At 38.3% G+C, this 18,450-nt stretch overlaps 1 protein-coding gene across 2 annotated transcripts in view; it reads left to right on the top strand.

Moving 5' to 3' along the window:
- Positions 1-18,450, top strand: part of GADL1 (glutamate decarboxylase like 1) — a 164,685-nt gene that overhangs the window by 103,828 nt on the left and 42,407 nt on the right. For both annotated transcript variants that reach the window (XM_066555621.1, XM_066555613.1), the window contains exons 7-11: positions 1,990-2,069; positions 2,183-2,237; positions 5,562-5,678; positions 11,796-11,860; positions 12,097-12,178. In XM_066555621.1, the coding sequence (XP_066411718.1) occupies positions 1,990-2,069; positions 2,183-2,237; positions 5,562-5,678; positions 11,796-11,860; positions 12,097-12,178 (399 nt within the window). The remainder of the gene's footprint in view (positions 1-1,989; positions 2,070-2,182; positions 2,238-5,561; positions 5,679-11,795; positions 11,861-12,096; positions 12,179-18,450) is intronic.

The raw sequence follows: 18,450 nt of genomic DNA, 5'->3' as shown, positions 1-18,450 counted from the left end.
TCCAAACTTCTGCTGAACAACACAAAGCCACTTACAATCATTATTACCTTTATTGATGTAATGTAAGACTAATTATCCACCTATGTATGTTATTATTCTTGCAACAGTCTAAATGACTGAGCCCTAAAGGCCTTGTGGATGTGTCATGTTACAAATTAAGCTTTCTTAAAACTACTCAGTAGCATCATGTCATTCTATGCCTTTGTTTAAAAAGTGGGTGATGGTGGGGGAAACCTCTTTGTCATAAAGAAAAAGAGCCCTCTGAGATCATCCATCTCATCAAAATAAGCGTGACAGGCTTTAATACCCTTAATATATTCATGCCCACACATTAAAATGTTGTACATTTTTCTTAATTATGTTCTGCAGTAACTGCATTTGTGTGAACTCTCAGGAAGAAAATGGAATTAATTAACCACCTGGCTTCACCTCCTGTATGAAAAGCAGCAATTCCAGACATCTTTGTGTTTGCTGGAGTATGCTTCATTTTAACCCTTCAGTAATAATGTGTAAAAGAGACAATCTTATTTTTGTGAGGAGGGCAGTGATAATCCAAGGGTTGGATGGTCTTGGTTCTGAAAAGAACTCTCTAGTCCTATGGGATGTGGTGTACTCTCAAAGGTGACTCCACTGCTATAAGTGGGTAGTTTTGATGTCTAAATATCTTTGGGTTAAGAAGTTTACTGTATCTTGAATTCCCAGGCTAATCTTGAAGACAAATTAAGCAGAGATCAGTGTGCTCTTGTTCTGGAATAAGCCAAAGTGTTCTTGTGCTGGAATAAGAGTATCCATAGCAGAGCAGGTCCTTATAAAGGTGAACGCTGCAAATGTGATTAGATAAACCATTAATGTTTGTTGAAAATAAAAAAGTTTGTAAAAAGTGTATAGTGGTCTGTGGGCTTGAATAGCATTCTCACCTTAGTCATTTTACCACATTCTGATTAAATAAACACCCATTTCTAAAATCCTCCTTTGCACTCCACAGGCTTCATAGACTGATGCCCTTTATTCAGTGCAAAGTGAGAAGCGGGCTGCATGTGTCTGTGTACTCATTCAGTTATGTCTCTGTGATGAGACCTAGCTAAAATTCTTTGCTAAAATAGTAACTTAATTTTCTGAAAAACGCAGGCTGGTCCACACTGGGACCTTTTGCAAAATCCACAGTAAGTTATGAAGATGTGCTGGGTCCTGTCTAAGATCTGCTTGCTTTCACAGTCATGTGAACTACACACCACCATGATTTCCAGATCTTTTTGCAGAGATAGGATGTTGAAAGCCTTGCAAATCCCCATTTTACCTCATCAGAAGCTTTGGTAGGTCTTTGGAATTGAGCTCTTTGATCCTGTGGACATGGGTTGCTGAATTAGACCATGGGTCAGTTTAGCAGAGTATCTTGTCTCTGGCAGTGGCCATCAGCTGGGGATTAGAGAAAGCATACAGAATTGTTACAAACATAAAGTACTAGAAGCTTCAAAAATATACATCCTAGCTAAGGGTCCAGTTTCCAAGGAGTGGTGCTCTTGGACTTTAGGACCTAATTAATTGTTTCCAGGCTGTTGAGTTAAACTTTTCCTCATGCATTTCCTAACTCTTACACTCATGGATATTTTCGACTTAGTCCTATTAAAACATTTTGAAACAATTAATAATTCTTCTCTGATGACACTTCAAAGTTTCTACTTTTCATTCTAATGCAGAATGAGCTCTAAGAAAAATTGTATGAACTAGAGCTTCCAATTTTTTTCTTAACCCTATATTTTAAACATGGTGCACAACTTTTTTTGTTTTATTTTCTCCAGTTTTCTGTGTGTGTTAAGTACAAGATGGGCTTTGTGATATGTACCTTATCAGTTTGCTTTTTGTGTTAGAATATGCTGTTGTCATGGCTGTTAGGTGCTGTTGTACTTGCCACTGTTTCCTATGTTAAGGAATTTGTTTTTCTTGTTTAATTGCGTGTGTACTTTTTTTTTGTGCCCCTCTCATTTACAGTGCCATTACTCCATGAAAAAGGCAGCCTCCTTCCTGGGAATTGGTACAGAGAATGTGTACTTCATCAAAACAGATGAAAGGTAAGAAAGCAAAAGCCAGGACTGATCTCTGAGCCTTTGTAAAATGCAGTAGTGCTGTACATAACTAACCTGTTTGAATGTAACTGAAAAAGTTTTAAATCTGTGTCCCTTAGAGGTAAGATGATACCTGAGGAACTGGAGAAACAAGTCCAGCGGGCCAGGAAAGAGGTGAGAGGGGGAGAGAGAGTGTGAAGGAGAGAGGAGTGTGTGCAGACTGTGTGCTTGTGTCTGGGTGAAAGGAAGGAAAACTAAGAGTGACCAAAATCTTAAAAGTAGGGTAGTTAATGTAACAATGTATTTCTTACAGGTGCAATCTGTTTGCCCCAAACTTGTGGAACAAGCCAAGGCTTATGGGTTCTACACTCTTAGAAGGGAGGAAAATTCCACAGGGTGTTTACTGCTAATGAAAGTCCCGAGTACAATGCTGCTCTGAAGTATTTAGCACATTTCTTATAGGATTTCTTTTGCCCTTGATCGTTTTCTAAATGGATGCAGTATGTTTTCCTAAAACGGTTTTTCAGTTAATTACAGCAGCTATTGCTCTATTGCCTCTGCAGTGAGCAACAACTGTAACACGTGGCTTAGTCTCTAAAACTATCTTACAAGCTTCAAGTGCTAAATTCTGTCCTTTCTATTATTCTAGCGAGAGTACAGAGAACTGTCTCTTTTCCCCTAGGGACTTTGCCAAGTAGGAAGGCAAAGGCAAGAATTTGGAAAGGCACTGATGTGTATTTGGACAACATTAACACACATTCCCACAATCTGTAAGACAATCCTTACCTATAGTCAACATAATTTATTTTAGAGAGCTTGAAGGACTGACTGTGACTTCCAAGAGAATCTTCTTTTGTCTTGGTTAGCTCACACTATTTCCCACTTCTAGCATGTGCATCAGAGCAGTAGAATTCAAAGCTCAGCCCTTAGTCCATGATGAGTGAATACAAAGCAGCTAGTGCAATGTTTATGGCATGGATGATACTTTCCATGGAATTCTGTCTTGGGAAATCTGCCTTTGTGCCTGCCAAGGCAGCCCTGTCCTGTCCTGCACTGGCATGGCCACAATAGCTTACAGTAAGTTCTGATTTGGATATGTTTTCTGCCAAACAACCATCTCTTACTTGAGTTTCATGCTGGATAGCATAACTATTGATACATGGGGGCTCTAATGACCTAGCAAACTCTCTTTTTTGCCTCTTTCTCTACTTTGCATTTTCTGAGAAAGACAACCTGTACTTTACTCATTTGAGCAAGCTGGGGGGAAAAAAGGGACTGAAATAAAATAAAGCAATGGGAAGCAGGCTTGCAGGAGAATCATCTCTTTGCTTTTGCAAAAACAGTATTCTTGTTTGTTCTTGTAACAATACATGTAATGGTCATTTGAAAGAAATCTTCTGGCATTTGTGATTTTTTTAAAAAGGTCTACCTTAGTATGGTACCCCACAATTTAAAAATAAAATGCTCTGGTTGCAGGAAAACATGATTTCACTTGCATTTTAAAGGAAGTTACAGGTGTATTGGAAGGTTTTCATTTAATCAGAGCTTCAGTGTGTCTATCCAACTGTGTCTGTTACAACTTTTACAGAAGGACGCTTCAGTAAATAACTGTAAATATTCTAATGACTCTAGACAACAGAGGATGTATTTGCTGGTGATTGAAGCACAAAATGATCACTGACTATGAAAGGCAAGAGTCTTCTCTTTTTAGAGAACTTAGGCAGGAAGACTAGATTAACTATATTGTCAAGAGTAATAAAAATGTAATTCCCTTCTTTGTGGGAAAAGTATAATGGTAGCAATTACTGGAATTTGTAGATATCTGAGACTTCTCCCTGTATGCAGTTGTGCTACCAATTGGCTGCTTGAGAACCTTTGACTTTGATGAAGCTGTGGGGCAAAATTGCTGGGAACACTAATAGAAAATAGATGCATTGGATACATCTTTGCCTCCCTTGCAAGAGTTCTGTACTCAAGATTCAGGCTGATTTGTAAGTTTGATTAACTATCGTGGTAGCTTGTACTGGGAATAAATGGCCAAGAAGTGAATTAAAGGCTGGTAAGTCTTTGTGAATGTATGGGATTCATTTAAGTTTATTCCAATGTTACTTTTCACTGCTTTAGCCATTTGTAAAGAAAATCTAAAATACAAATAAATCATAATTATGTACCATTCTAACATTCCTCTGCACTGTAAAGAAGGATAAAACTGTCAGAGTGTAAATGTGATATAAGCCTGTCCGTCTCTGTAGATGCTTAAAGTGGCAACATTAAAAAAAAAAAAAGAAAAAAAGTTATAATATTTCAGCTGGGTGAAGATGCATGGAAGACTTGTGTGGATTAGATTTTTCAGCTGATGTCTGATTTCACTAAAGCTCCATTGAGTTACACACTTACATCATCTGAGAGATCTAATTCACTGCAAAGGAACTTCAGTGATCCCAGCTTGCACAATTCAGTAACACCTTGAGTGCCTCTGCAGTAGGTGTGTTGTCATTCTGCAGGCCAGGTGCTGAACTGTGCAGAGCAGCTCTTTCAGCAGGCACTTCCCAGCAGTGAGACTGCACAGTCACTGCTGGGGCAGAAACCCTCAATTTCATGGAGCTGCTACAGACTCCACCCATTCTTTTTGTTGCTGCAGTTTCTGCTCCTAAGAAGACCCCACACAGATCTGCAAGGATCTGTGAGCTGGAATGCTGCTAGCTGAAGGGAAGCAAAGATGGATGGCTGTCAGTGGCTGTCTGAGACCCCAGCCTGACAAAAGCTTTCCTTATCCCACCTGACTGACCTGAACACCATCTGAGATTTCCAGCAGTCTCTCTCCTAACGTTCAGTTACTGCCTTCAGCCCTTCTTCTTTCCCAGACAGGAGTGGGAGCAAGGGAATAGCACTGAGCTGCAGGTCAGGTGTGGGATCAGACAGCAGTGACTGTCCCTGTCATGGTGTGCACCAACGTGGCTGAAGGCAAATCACATTCCCTAGCTGAAGTTTCCTCTTCACCAGGCAGAGGACAGAGGTCTTGTAGAGACAGTGCAGGTGGAAACCCTAAAGGGATGAGCCCTTTCCTTGCATGGGTAGTCTGCTGGCTGAGCTAATTGCTTTATTTTATCACTCAGAATGACAGCATATATGGTAGTGAGATGTGAAAGACTGAGAATTGAAAATCAGTGTATAAAGAGAGATGTCTTATATCTGGTATGTTTTGATTTTGACAAAACTAGCATATGTCAAAACAGTCTGAAGCTGCAGAAGTCTGCCCTGGGATGGTGTTAAGTAAAAATGGAAAATGCCTTTTTTTTAAATGAAAAAAAAAAAAAAAAAGAAAATGAGATCCAGCACTATTAAATGCAGTGCCTTCTGCTGGGAAACTAAAATGTGGATTGTCACATCTTTGTCCTACATTCCTAGATCTTTTTATACTTTAGCTCTACAAGTATACAAGGAAGAGATGAACAGTGCAAATGTTAACTTTTTTTTTTGTTTTGAATCCTATTGCAGGGGTCAGCACCATTTCTTGTCTGTGCTACAGCAGGCACAACTGTGCTGGGAGCATTTGATCCTCTGGATAAAATTGCTGATATCTGTGAAAAGCATGGCCTCTGGCTTCATGTTGATGTGAGTTTGTATACTGCATGGTTTTGTTTAGCACTGCTTTTTTTATAATTGCTCTTTGACTGTTGATATTTCTTTTTTAGAAATTGGGCTCTAATAACATTTCTTTTTCCTTACATAGGGACCAGAAATGTGTTCTGATTTGACTCAGTTACATATGCTGCAAAACAGCAAATAACTTGGTTCTGACAAGCAGCCAAAGCCATTTTGTTATTGTCAGGTTACATTTCAAAATTATTTTATAATCAATTTCTTCTTCTTACTACCTCCTAAAAGTGCTTCAAGAGTGATATACAAACATAAGTTTTGATTCTCCCCACATTCTTTTGGGGAATAGACACATTAGAATTGTATGTAAGGTTCATACAGGTTAAAATAAAGATATGCTTTCTGACTCAACCAGTCATAAATTATTCTGTTTCATATTTACAGATTTGAATTTCCTGTATATATCCTTGCATTTTCCTAAACTGTTCAGAAATTTTTCTCTTTAAAAAAATTCTTTGTAATTTTAGGTTTGGATATTAAAATCCTGTAATGAATCTTTTTTGAATAATCACTGTGCCTTTTTATGACTTGAAAGAGTTAGCTGTAGATGTATTTTTCTAAAGATAGGCCACTTCATATTTTCTAAAATTGCATTCTCTTTATAATTGCAATGCCACAAATCCAGAATTATAGTTGGCTAGATTAAAAGTTATGGAGCAATAAGAGGATCTGGAACAATATTTGTGGAGATTTCCAGACCTGCTCTAAATTTCTGAAATGTTTGTATAATGTTGAGTATCTAAAGAAAGATCACGTAGGCAGTGATGCATGTTTCAAATAAATGTCTCACAGACATTAATAAATAAAATCACTGTATGTATGAGTCAAAAGAGTTTTCTGATATTCTTGGAGACAAAAATGCAGAATTTAGGCCTAATATTTAAGATGTCTGCCAAGCCTCACGGCTGCGTGCTGCTGGGAAGGACTCATCAGATTTTCAGCAGGGGGGCAACGCTGCTGTTACACAACTCTCTTGTGTGTCTGTGTATAGCTGGTGGAGAGAGGGATGTGGCTGGAATCTGTGTTGGACCTTAGGTGAGTCAAACAGATGTGGCTGGAGCCATCTCCAGTGGCTGTAGGAGAGCAGTGAGCAGTCTCTCTGTAGCTGAACTCAAATATGGTGGGATGAGCCTGGGTCCTGTTCTGAACCTTAGTGAGTTGTTAGTCTTTTGAAAAGAACTAACTTTATTCTTCTGATTTTGCCTCATGTTAAACTAAGGTAAAAATGTCCAGAAATATCTTCTTTTCTGTTTTGAAATGACTATAGTTGTCAGATATTAATTGTTTCCCAGTAGAAGGATAAATGTCCAGTAATAAATTTGGTTTACTGTCTGGAATATAAATTGTTCTTTCAAGATGTGATTCGTGTTGTGAGCCTCTCAGTGGTTCTCAGAAGTTCTATCAGTATTTTCTCTATTTTTACACTATATAAAGGGTTGGGTGGATGGCTGCTTCTCTATTTTTTTGTTAAAAGTTTCTAGCTGTATTTATAAGAGGACAGGATATAGGGAAAGACAAAGCTTTCCACAGAGGTGACAGCAGGCACACATGTACATACAAGTGTGCTATGGTAAAATGAGCAGACGGTCATTCTTAGTGTAACATTTTTTCCCTCACAGCACCACTAGAAAGAGATTAACTGAAATTGTATCTGAACAGGTACAGTGAGACTGAGTCTCTACCATTTAGAAAGACTACAAGAAACACAGAGAAGGATTGCTTTTTTCCTTTTACTTTTTTATTTAATTTTTTTAGCAAGCATACCTTTTACCACTATAGGATAGAATGTAAAATTTTTGAAATTTTTGAGAATCTACAATCTGCTGAAAGGCCTGGCTTCTTGTGGAATGATTTACACATTATGCAGTCTACAAAGTGTTCTGCTGTTTAGGCCTGCTGTAACTTTGGAGGAAAAAAAAGCACAGTACAATTAAAACAAAGAGTAAAACCCAGGTTAAGTGCTGTCTAATGTTGGACTTTTCATGTATCATTAACAGGCATCAGGATTATCTACTGCAAGTGCTCTCACAAGCTGTTACTAAGGATATCTTATATGAATGTCAGTGGTGTTTCTTCCAGATTTACACTGATTTATCTCATTTCAAAATATTTTCTGATCCCAAAAATTGATGTGTTTGCCTTAGGGACACTCTTTTCATTAAATATGAAATGATAAAGCTTGTGATTCTTAGGAAGGGCAAAAGGGAGAATGTCAACAGAAATTCACTGAGCTTCAGGAAGATAAATTTCATTAAAGCCAGAAATAGTAGATAAGCTCTGACATGAAGACAAACCAGAGAGGAAAAGTGAGTTAAGGAAAATGTTTTAAGAAGATAATACCAGTAGGTCCAAACTGCCCTGGCAGTCAAGCTGTTCAGTCAAGCCTAAGAGCAAAGGCTATACCAAGCTTATTTTGTTCACAGTGCAGCATTCCAGTTGCTTATTGTATTTTAACCTCCATCTCTGCTGCCTTTCTTAATAACTTGTTTTGTATCATCAATATGCCTCCAGCATTTGTGTATGCCATGTACCATCTTCACGTAGCTTTAAATGCTATGTGTGAGTTTTTCCCTGGTGGTCCTGACTGACTATTTTTTTTTTCTCCTATTATTAGGCCTGTAGAGAAAATCAGGCTTGACCTATTAGCCCATGGTTAGGTAATTAGCTTAATCAGGCAGTGCACACTGTGATTTCCATCATTTAGCTGTAAATGATTTGTTGCATATTAAACAGAAATTTTCTTGTACCTTGTTACCAATTACATTGTGTGGGACACAGGTTGATAAGGGCTGTGTTTTGACCTACCCTGTGTGGATCTCAGCTGCATTTGTCTTAAACAAAATGTGTCATTCTAGTTCGATCAATCTGCCCTCCTTCTGTAGTCCCTTGGATGGAGGAGAGGCAGTCAACTTCACCTGTTGACTTTGCAATATCTCATCAAAAAGCCAGAGAAACCTGCCAAGCTGCAGTTCTGGTAGTGAGTGAAAACCTGGCTGGAAAACCATTCCCACAGTGCAGTTACCAGTGGTTCTTTGAAGGGAGAAAAACATTTGAGCAGGGTTCCTCAAAGGTCTGTCTTAGGGTAGAAATTATCTGGTATTTTTGTTAAACCACTTGGATGAAAAAGAATGTGCCGACAAATTTGAAAATGACATAAGACTTCTGACAAAGGCAGTGGGAGGACAGGATTAGAAATCAAAGGGATTTTGACAATTTGGAGAAAAAAGTGGAAAAACTAGGCTACAGTTCAATAGAGATAGAATTCTAAGCTGCAGTAATCAAGTACACAAAGACAGGTTGGGGAGTGTTGACTGGATAGCAAATCTTTACTGTAAAGCACAGATATTTTCCTAGTTCACAAATCAGTGATATTTTCAAATAGAGTTAAATACCTTTCAGAATTGAATAAAGGAGGTATATAAAATGATTCTTTCTTTCTGCTTCACATGCCATCTGCTTTATCTAAATTTTGTCCAAATAAAAAGATGCAGTTCAAGAAGGCCCTACAGGAGAAAGATTAGAAAATGGGAAACAACGTAGATAAACAGAATCATATTTAGAAATTATGACCAATGAGGAAAGATGGAAAGCACTGATGTTATTTAAACTAGAAAAGCAAAATAAACAGAACATAATAGTCTACAGAAGCTTCAAAAGGCGCTGCTGAAAGAAAAGGACTAATCTGTTCCCTGACCACTGGAGGTGTGACAAATGGTAACATTGTTTAGGACTGACACTTTAAATTAAAAAGGTGTTATTCCTGTTACACACAAATTAAGTGGTTTAACTGTGCAGCCTCCATCGTTAGAGAGGCCTTTAAAACCAGACAAAGCCAGTGATTTTCAGTCTCCTTAAATGCCTTCTCCTTCACGGTGTTTTGTGGGGTTTTTGGTGGGTTTTTTTGGTTGATTTTGTGGTTTTTAGGTATTTTTGTTGGTTGTTATTGTTGCTGTTGGGGTTTTTTGTTGGTTTTTGTTTGTTTGTTTGTTTGTTCTTTCCCAGCCTTAAGCACTTCTCTTTGAATTGGGTAAAGAATCATGGATCACAAATTCATCTTGTATTACTGTGGCTCAAGTAGATTAATATAATTTCTCTCATCTAGATCTACAGTGGCATTCTTTTAAAAAAAGGCAGAGAGTAGGGCCAACAATGCTGTGGAGGCAGCAATTTCTGGTCTCTCTCTGCACTATATTTTTCACTTCAGTACTAGCTACATGTGTAATTGATTCATTGATTAATAATCTCTAAAAAAGATGTAGTTGAGCGAAATGAGAGGAGTAGGGCTGATCTTGCCTTTGGAGTGGCACACTGTTGAGATGACCTCTCAACTGCCTTTTTAGTCCTGTTTTTCACAAACAGTGTGGGAATGTCAACTTTTTCAAACACAGAAATTTTGGATGCAAATTTTTTAATAATGTATTATATTTTAAAGAGTTGTTTATAGTTTCTAAAATTCAGGGAATAACTTAGTGACTGTTTTGACTTAATGGAATCATAGAATGAGAGGAGTAGTATTTGTCTCTTGTATTAGTTTGGTTGTCATCCCATAGCAGGGCAAATTTGGACTACCTGGAGAAAAAAAGTTGCAAGTCATGGTGCTGCAGGATTGCCATGAAGTTTGAGGCAAAATAATTTCCTACCTTAGGTCCTACCTGTAGTCTGTGCAGCAGCCCTTGTCTCAGGAAGGATGCTGTGAGCATGACAATGTAAAATATGATTTGATCTATTAATGTGTAGCATTAATGAGGATGACTTTTTAAGCCAAGTTGATAACTTTCATCTCCCTTGTGAGCCTTTGCCAGCCTGTCTCCCAGAGATAACTGATCTCGTTCCCAGTGTATGGCCTGTGAAGCAAATACCAATGACAAACTCATATATCAGCTATCACATATTTTTATTTCAAGGAAAGAAGAAAAAAACAAAACCAAACAAGCATATATTTTCTATGCTTAAGTCATGAATCTTTACATCAGTGACTTTCTTTTTCTTTTTTTTTAAATAAACTGAGTCTAAATGTTTTGTGGACTGATGTTTTTTGTGTGTCTCTGAAGAGCGTTGCTTCCTTCACAGGTAGTTTGATTAAGTGCATTCTGCCTTCATGAGTATTGAAAATCATTTTATATATTTATTTATCTAGCAGTAACTTCTCAAATGCACTGTGTGACATGTTTGGTGTTTGCATGGTCTCCTCACCTTTCCATTGCGGATAAATGTTATTGTTTGAGAGCTGAAGGTTCACAGACCTGATCCTTGCAGAATTCATGAAAAAGTATCACATTCACTAATTCAAATTGTCCAGAAATTAAACATATGTAATAAAAAACTTGTTGTCTGGGTTCCTTCTACAGTCCCTGGAGAGACACATCTGCCAAATGTATCACCCAAAGATGAATGTCTAGGTTAGATGGAAGTAAAAAAGGAGTTTCTGTGAAGAGCTCCTCACTACAGAGAAGGTCAAAGTGACTCTTAGAGCACACACTTAGTTCTTAGATGAGCTGAGGGAGTCTTCAGTAATTTTAAGCTCGTTTGGGTTGCTGGTGACAGAAATGCTGCTATTGCCCACTGACAGACTTTGCTTTTCATATCTCTGCAAAATCTGAGCCTGGCCTTTGCAATTGCCAGAGATTATCACTGCTCACTGTTTCCCCTGTGAAATTCTCAGAAAGGAATTGGCTAGCAGGAGGAAGATGTGCAAAGTGGGGCTTTCTGCTGTCACTCAGAGTTTAAGGCTGGGGGAAAGGAAGCAGCCACAGTTATCTGGTATTTTTGGTATCAGGAGTGAGTCTGGTTATGCAAGGACATTTCAGTTCATTGCCTTTGCTTACACAGAAGGGCCACTCTGGTTTGTGGCTCATGTTTTGGCACAGACCACAACTTCCTCTATTTCAGGCATAGCCCCAGGCTGCTGTCTTTTTTTCAGGAGATGTAACTAAAGGCAAAATTTAGCCCACTGACTGTGTAGTAAACAAAGCTTTAAATGAGATAAGACACCTTTAGAAATTATTAGTTGAAGTATTATCAAAATAGCTTTATACAAATAATATTTTCTTGGCTTGATAAATGTTCCAACAGGCTTCTTGGGGTGGCTCAGCTTTGATATCAAGGAAGCATCGCAGACTTCTTCATGGTATCCACAGGTAAGTCAATTGAATCTATTTACTAGGGATTGAGGCAGACGTTATGTGGCCTGTTGGCTTCCATAAGTGCTGCATTTTTAAAAATATTTGGAGAGATTTCTGAACCTTTGGTGGGTGTGGGTGTATGGGAAAACTGATTTGTCTGCTTGGATTGTGTTTGGTCTCTTTTGGTTCTTAAGTACCCATGATTATAGATGCAATTTTCACCTCCCTTTCTCCATTTATGATTTTTGCAGAGCTGATTCTGTTGCCTGGAATCCCCATAAAATGCTGTTGGCAGGAATCCAGTGCTGTGCTCTTCTGGTGAAAGACAATTCTGTAAGCCCTCCTGACCTTTTTTATTTTCTTTTTCCTTTTTTCCTTTTTTTACTGCTGTATTCTAATAAGCTGTCATTGCTGTAATATGAAAGTGGAAATAATTAGGAAACAGCTGAAAGTCAGTTTTACTATACTGCAGTACAAAGGCTGAATTATATTTTTTTGAATTTCACCACTTAATTAATAAAGAGTGAATAAAAGAGAAGGGTAAAAACAATCCAAATCACTGTACTCACAAGTGGTCAAATTTTGCAGCTGGTGCCCTTGCTACTTAACTTCTGCACATAATTTGCATTCAGAATGGAGTATTTTGTCACCTGGGCCTGGCACACTCAGCCACTGAGCTCATCAAAGCCCTCAGAATAGCTGCCATCCATCGGGACTGCAGCAGTGCTGCGTCTGCTTAAGGCAGGCAGAGCTCATCTGCACCTCCCCTTGCACGGGAGGGAGCGCCAGACTGGGACAGGGGTGGGAGTCAGAGCACATCCAGGGAAAGGTGCTGAGCCTTCTGTCCACACTCTACCAGTTTTTCCCCATCAGCAGGGTGATTTAGACTGCCCAAAAGCCATGACTAATTTAAAGGTCTAGCAGGAAAACAGCAGAGCTCTGATCTCAAGATGACTCTGCGATGTAGCAAAAATCCCATCTTGTGTCTTTGTGGCATTCTTTTATCTCAAAAAAAAACCCCAAACAAACGGTAAGAGGTTCATTATTTCAACCTTCATTTAAAAATCAGACCTGCTAAAATTTATGCCAACTGCCCACCATTATGGTTGAATTTTACCTTATACTCCATAGGTTATAACAGACTGAACCTCACAATGATATTGAACCCCTAAGGTTTGCATCACTATTCTGTGGCCGTGGTTTGTAAATTGCTTTTATAAATCTCTGTCAGAACAACTGATATTTTCTATTCAGCTGCTGGGGTTATGTATCCATGTAATTTGCTATGAACTTCTTTTGTTAAGAGCTGATGAGGACCAAAGTGTGTACTTGCTAATCAGCACTCTCTTGGAGCTGATTCCTCTAGGTCAGGGGTGGGACCTGGCAGGACAGCAAGAAGAAGTGTGCCACCTCATTTCCTTACATTAGAGCCTGTGGGATTGAAGAGGATTAGATTTCAGAGTTAGCATGCATCACTTTATCTTTATTGTGAGCTGAAAAACAAACAGAATAAAGTTATTGACTAAGATTAATGCAGTGTCTTAATTGCAAGCTTGGGAAGATTTCAATGCTGTATTTTTAACTAATTAGGCCTAGTACATAGATATTGCCCCAGGTAATGATTAGGCTACTTGGACTGAAAAGTGAAAATTTCTCAGGAAGAAAAAGGAAAGAAATTTAGAGGATTGGACTGTTCTAGCTGCTCTAGCCTTTCAAGTCACTTTATGAACACTGTTCCAACTTCAGGGCTCTGGCAACCTTTTTGTGGTTCCCTTCTGTGCAGTGTAAGGTCTGGTAGAGTGATCCCATTCCCCTTTTAAACCACAGCTAGGCAATACTGTGTTAGAAATACTTGTAAAGTTGAATCTTGGGTCTTTGAGGGGTGACAAGAGAAGTATTATGGATCACAGCATCAGATCCTGTTGCAGAGTGAGACATGTTCTGGAATGCAGAAGACTTGTCAGCATTGGGAAGAAAGGTTGTTTTACTCTGTGTCTGCTTCCTGGGAAATCGGCTCTTACTGATTCTGTGTGTGTGCCAGTGAAGTCTTTATATGCAAACAGACACACATACAGATTTGAGTACTTTCTTATTAACTAGCTGGAATATAAATCCTTAAGAAAAAAAGATCAAATGCATATTTGAGACACTTTGACAGAGAAGTGTTGCTTCACTTTGATCCTCTCCATACCAGAAGAGGCAGCTGAATCCAGTTTCCCATTAAAAATGCTATTTTTGCACCAGTAAGAGAAGGGAAAAGTACAGGTATCAGTTTCTCACTTGGGAGCTTGTTCCACTTCTTCTGAAGCACATAAATACCTATGGCTAAGATGAAGCACACGTTTATATGTGAACATAATTCCTTTACACTGTGGTTAGGATACATCAGTGGGAAATGGGTGCTGAGATGTGAGCTGGAAGAGTCTGGCACACACTGCTCTGTGAGTGAATGTTCAAGGAACCTCAGGTAGATTCTGAAGCTCTGAATTCTCCAAGAAATCAAAGCAGCAAAATGTTAATTATGAACATTAAGTCCCATTTATGGATTACCCTATCTCCGTTTGAAAGACTGATTAAGGAAGTTTTGTTAGCCCATCTCCGCATTTAATTTGAGGTCCATTTGGAAATTTTGAATACTTCAGAATTAGACTTAGTTGATGATAAGGGAGCAAATTAATCCCCTTCAGTTTTTCTTCTTCTCCTTCATACTTTCTGTATGAAAGACAATCTTTAGAAGATGTCATCACATTTCATTTGTTCTGGTAACACTTTAATTTCCCATAAACACAGGTAATAGTGACTTTTTTTTGGTTTGGGTTTTTCTTTTGCCATGTTTCTTCATGGGGTTTAGCAGTGTTAGTATGTTTAAGACACTGCAACTGGCTTGTTAGAATGAAACATTGTAATTAAATATTTTCCTGTACAGATTAAAAAAAAAAAATGAAAAAAAAAGATTAACTGCAGTGAAATGCTGATAAAAGCGTATTTCCCAGCTTTAGTGAAACAAAATTGGAATATTTCCAAGGAAGGTAGACATACAAAAGAGATATAAGTGTTTGGCTTGATTAGAAGAGAGAAGCAATTTCACCAAAGGGAAAGAAAGATTGGCTAATCCTTTGTAAAAGCTCAGATCAATGGCTGTAGTTCTTCAGTGCTTAAAGTACTCAGGAAGTGCTCAGCAATTCCTTTTTCACTGCCATGCCCTGAGTAACTTTCATCACTTCTCCAAGATAGTCTTAGTCAGAAAACACTGGTATTGCTGAATCATGAATTGCAGTGACTCTTTAAATGCAAAGCTAGATGGACCGATAATCTCAAAACAGTGGTGAAGCCAGTTTTGGTCTTATATCTTCTCAAAATGCTAGGAATTGGTGTTGGGTTGTACATACTCCCCTAAAAACCACAGAGCCACTCCAATTTGTCCTTGCTGTCATCCATATCTGTGTGAATATTATCTACATATTAACAGAGAACTGTTTATCACCAGTGCCAAAGTTCTGTGACTCGTGAGAGTGAAGCACTAGTTTAGGTAATTCAGAATCAGTTCTAGGTAATAAGGAGAATTTTTGCATATTAGTTAAGAATAAAGTCTCAATGTAGCTAATGAAATCTCATTTTAGTGCAGAATATAATTGATTAAGGTGATGATGGCAGTCATCCACATGTAATCTCTTCCTCATCATTAGCAATATAGAGATATCTACCTCCCTGATTCCCCTCCAGAGCAGCTGCAGGAAATGCTCTGTTCTCATTGCTTTTGCTTGGGTTTAATACAACTGAGAGCTCCTTCTCACCTTTCAAAACACATTGCTATAGTGTCCTTTTACACTACACTGCTTTTGACAATTTTCAAGTATGCTATTCAAAAGATTGTCCTTATTGCCTCAGAAAAGGCAAATCAGGGAGAGGCTTGTCGTGGGGAAAAAGATATTTTATTAATTAAATTGAAATTCACTTTTAACTAGCAATGGAAATGGAAAGAGATCAGAAGACTTGCTGTAGGTAAGTCTCTTCAATGAGAAAAATATATTGAATTATGAAACTGGAGCTCTTGCTTTCAGTATCAATATTTTTTCATCAATTTTCTATTAATTAGAACACACAAAAGCTCTTCATAGACTTCATCAAAATCAAAAACTCTTTGAAACTTCATAGTGGACTGGGGCCTCTATGAAAATAGTATTTCCATTTCCTAAACTTTAACAGACTGACAATAAGGCTGAGAACTTGCATTAAAAAGGGTAGAAAGATGAAAGATGCTGAAGAAAGAAACTCCAAGTTGTCCAATGGGGCAGTTCTAATGAAACTTTTGCAATTCTTCTGAGCAGATGTAGCAGCTCAGTTACTGTGTGGAAAACTGTTGGGACTGAGAACCCTGAGTTAGAAAGCGTATTTAAAGCATATTTCTATCCTTTATTTTTCCTTCTACTTTTCCATCGTTTGACTTGGAAAATTGAGGTGACTTTTTTGTCTTCTCTTTCTTTTCCCTTCTCTTTCTCCTCCACCTTTCTTTTTGAATATTTCTCTCTTTCTCACAAAGGATGATTTTCATTTCTTTTCCTCTCTGCTCTAGTGACATGCAGGAGGATGTCACTGTACTTGCCTCTGGAGATTAATAGTATCAGTATCTTCAGCAGGATTTCTTCAGCATTTTGCATTCTTAGTAGGATAAGCAGGTAGAAAAGGATCATAAAACCACATGTATTGTCAGCTTCAGATGCACCAGGAGATGAAGACAGTACCTGCCTTTTTTTTTTAAATTTTATAATGAACTGCATTACCAACAATACAAGCTGACTCAGGGCCGTCAAAATATTTGTTGCATTTTCCTTCTAGAGCATTTTTTTAAAGCTGTGTAATTCTACAAATGTCCTATGATCTTAAGTGATCTTCTCAGTCTTTCGTAATATTGCTAACTTGTGATAAACAATGGTTGCTATTTATCAGATGACAGGCATGAGGGGAACTAGTATTCTGTGACATCCTCTATTGTGCAGCTGCATTGCATTCTGAAAAGGCAGAAGATAGTGCCTCATTGATCAACCCTGCTGTACACACACTGCAGATACATCATTAAACATTTTAAGTCAGTAAGAGACAAAGCAATTAGCTTAGATTTGTGGATGTTGCTGCTTTTTTGCTTGTTTTTTTCTTTTTTTAAACACTGTGTCTAGTAAACTTGTTATTCTCCTGGAAGTAAAGGTATGAAGGTCTAAATGAATGAAGCACAATGTCTTGACAGAATGACTCCTGTTTCTTGTGCAGCTGCTAGCCAGAGGAAAAAAAGTTGCTAGCCAGAGGAAAAATACTCACTGCAAAAGGATGCCTCAGCGCTTGACTATTCTGTCGTTTCTTATGTCATCTTGCCTTTCTTTATTTGAGAAAATTGCAAAGTAGGTGTTAGAATCTTATATGCTGCAAAACACTGCATCCATCATTGGCTTTCCAGCTGTGGCTACCCTGTGCTGCAGCTGCATGTTATCACTCTGCGAAGGGAGAGCAGACACCGAACCCTTTTCTCCCCCAAGCTGTCATAAAAACTGCCTTTTCACCAGGCTGAACATGCTGCGCCTGTGACTTAAGAATTCAGACCAAATTTGCTGTACTTTTATCAGATGTTACAATGGGATTGTCAAACCCATACAGAAGCTGTGGAGAAACCTTGGTGGTGTTTTCCTTTAGTGCTCTATTAATAGATGTGTAGATGGAGTTTTTTATTTGCTTTGCTTTTTTGGAGGGAATTGAAAAGTCTAGGAGAGAGGCAGAGTTATTCTGTGTATGCCAGTTCATTAATTTTTTTTTTGTCTTGACCTTTTTACTCCATTTTATTGCCAGTCCCAAAGTCATAAGTAGGATATTGAAATGTAGAACAAGAACTGTACCTCTGTTGTGGGAATATGACACTTTGATCAAGAGTGATATCAGACACGGTCCCATTTTAAAATCAGAATTGCAGCAGATGCAGAGAAAAGGGCAATATGAGAAATGTTTTTTTTGTTTGCTCAAGTTGAAGAGTGAGATTGAGTTGGAAAATGAGCTGTGCTCTTCTTAGCACTGACAGATCTGTGTTTTCTGTCTCCTGGGCACCTCACAGGGCCACGCTCCTCTCTGTTCTTGTGACCTGCTTTCTGCCAGCCCTTCTCTCTACTTCATAGTTTTACAGAGTATATTTTGGTATTTCATTCTTCAACCAACAGCCAGTCCTATGTCTCTTCTCTTCCTCTGCACCTTTAAATCTGTAGCAGCCTCTGTGCTTTCTGTTTCCCAGCCTTGTTCTCTGCTGGAACCTGCCACATCACTCATTAATCTTTGTCTATTTTGTGCTGCTCATCTCTGCTCAGGTTGTCCCTCAGAAGCTGTAGGCTGGAGATTGCTGAGTAAAAATAATTTTATTTAGGAATCATGATTAGCATATATGAAAGTATATTTTCTTAACTTTATTTTCTGAAATGTGAAAGAGAAAATGTCACATGTACTAATCTCCTTGTGGTTTTTCTGCTCAAACAGCCAGCCTATGCTAAATCCACAGTGACTTTTTGGTGGTAAGGGTAAAACATTTATTTCTTTGGGCTAAAATCTTCCCTACCTGCAACTAACTAAAGCTG

Source organism: Molothrus aeneus, chromosome 1 (genome assembly GCF_037042795.1).
Source record: "Molothrus aeneus isolate 106 chromosome 1, BPBGC_Maene_1.0, whole genome shotgun sequence".
NCBI classification, from domain to species: Eukaryota; Metazoa; Chordata; class Aves; order Passeriformes; family Icteridae; genus Molothrus; species Molothrus aeneus.
This window is presented reverse-complemented; position numbering and strand designations above follow the sequence as displayed.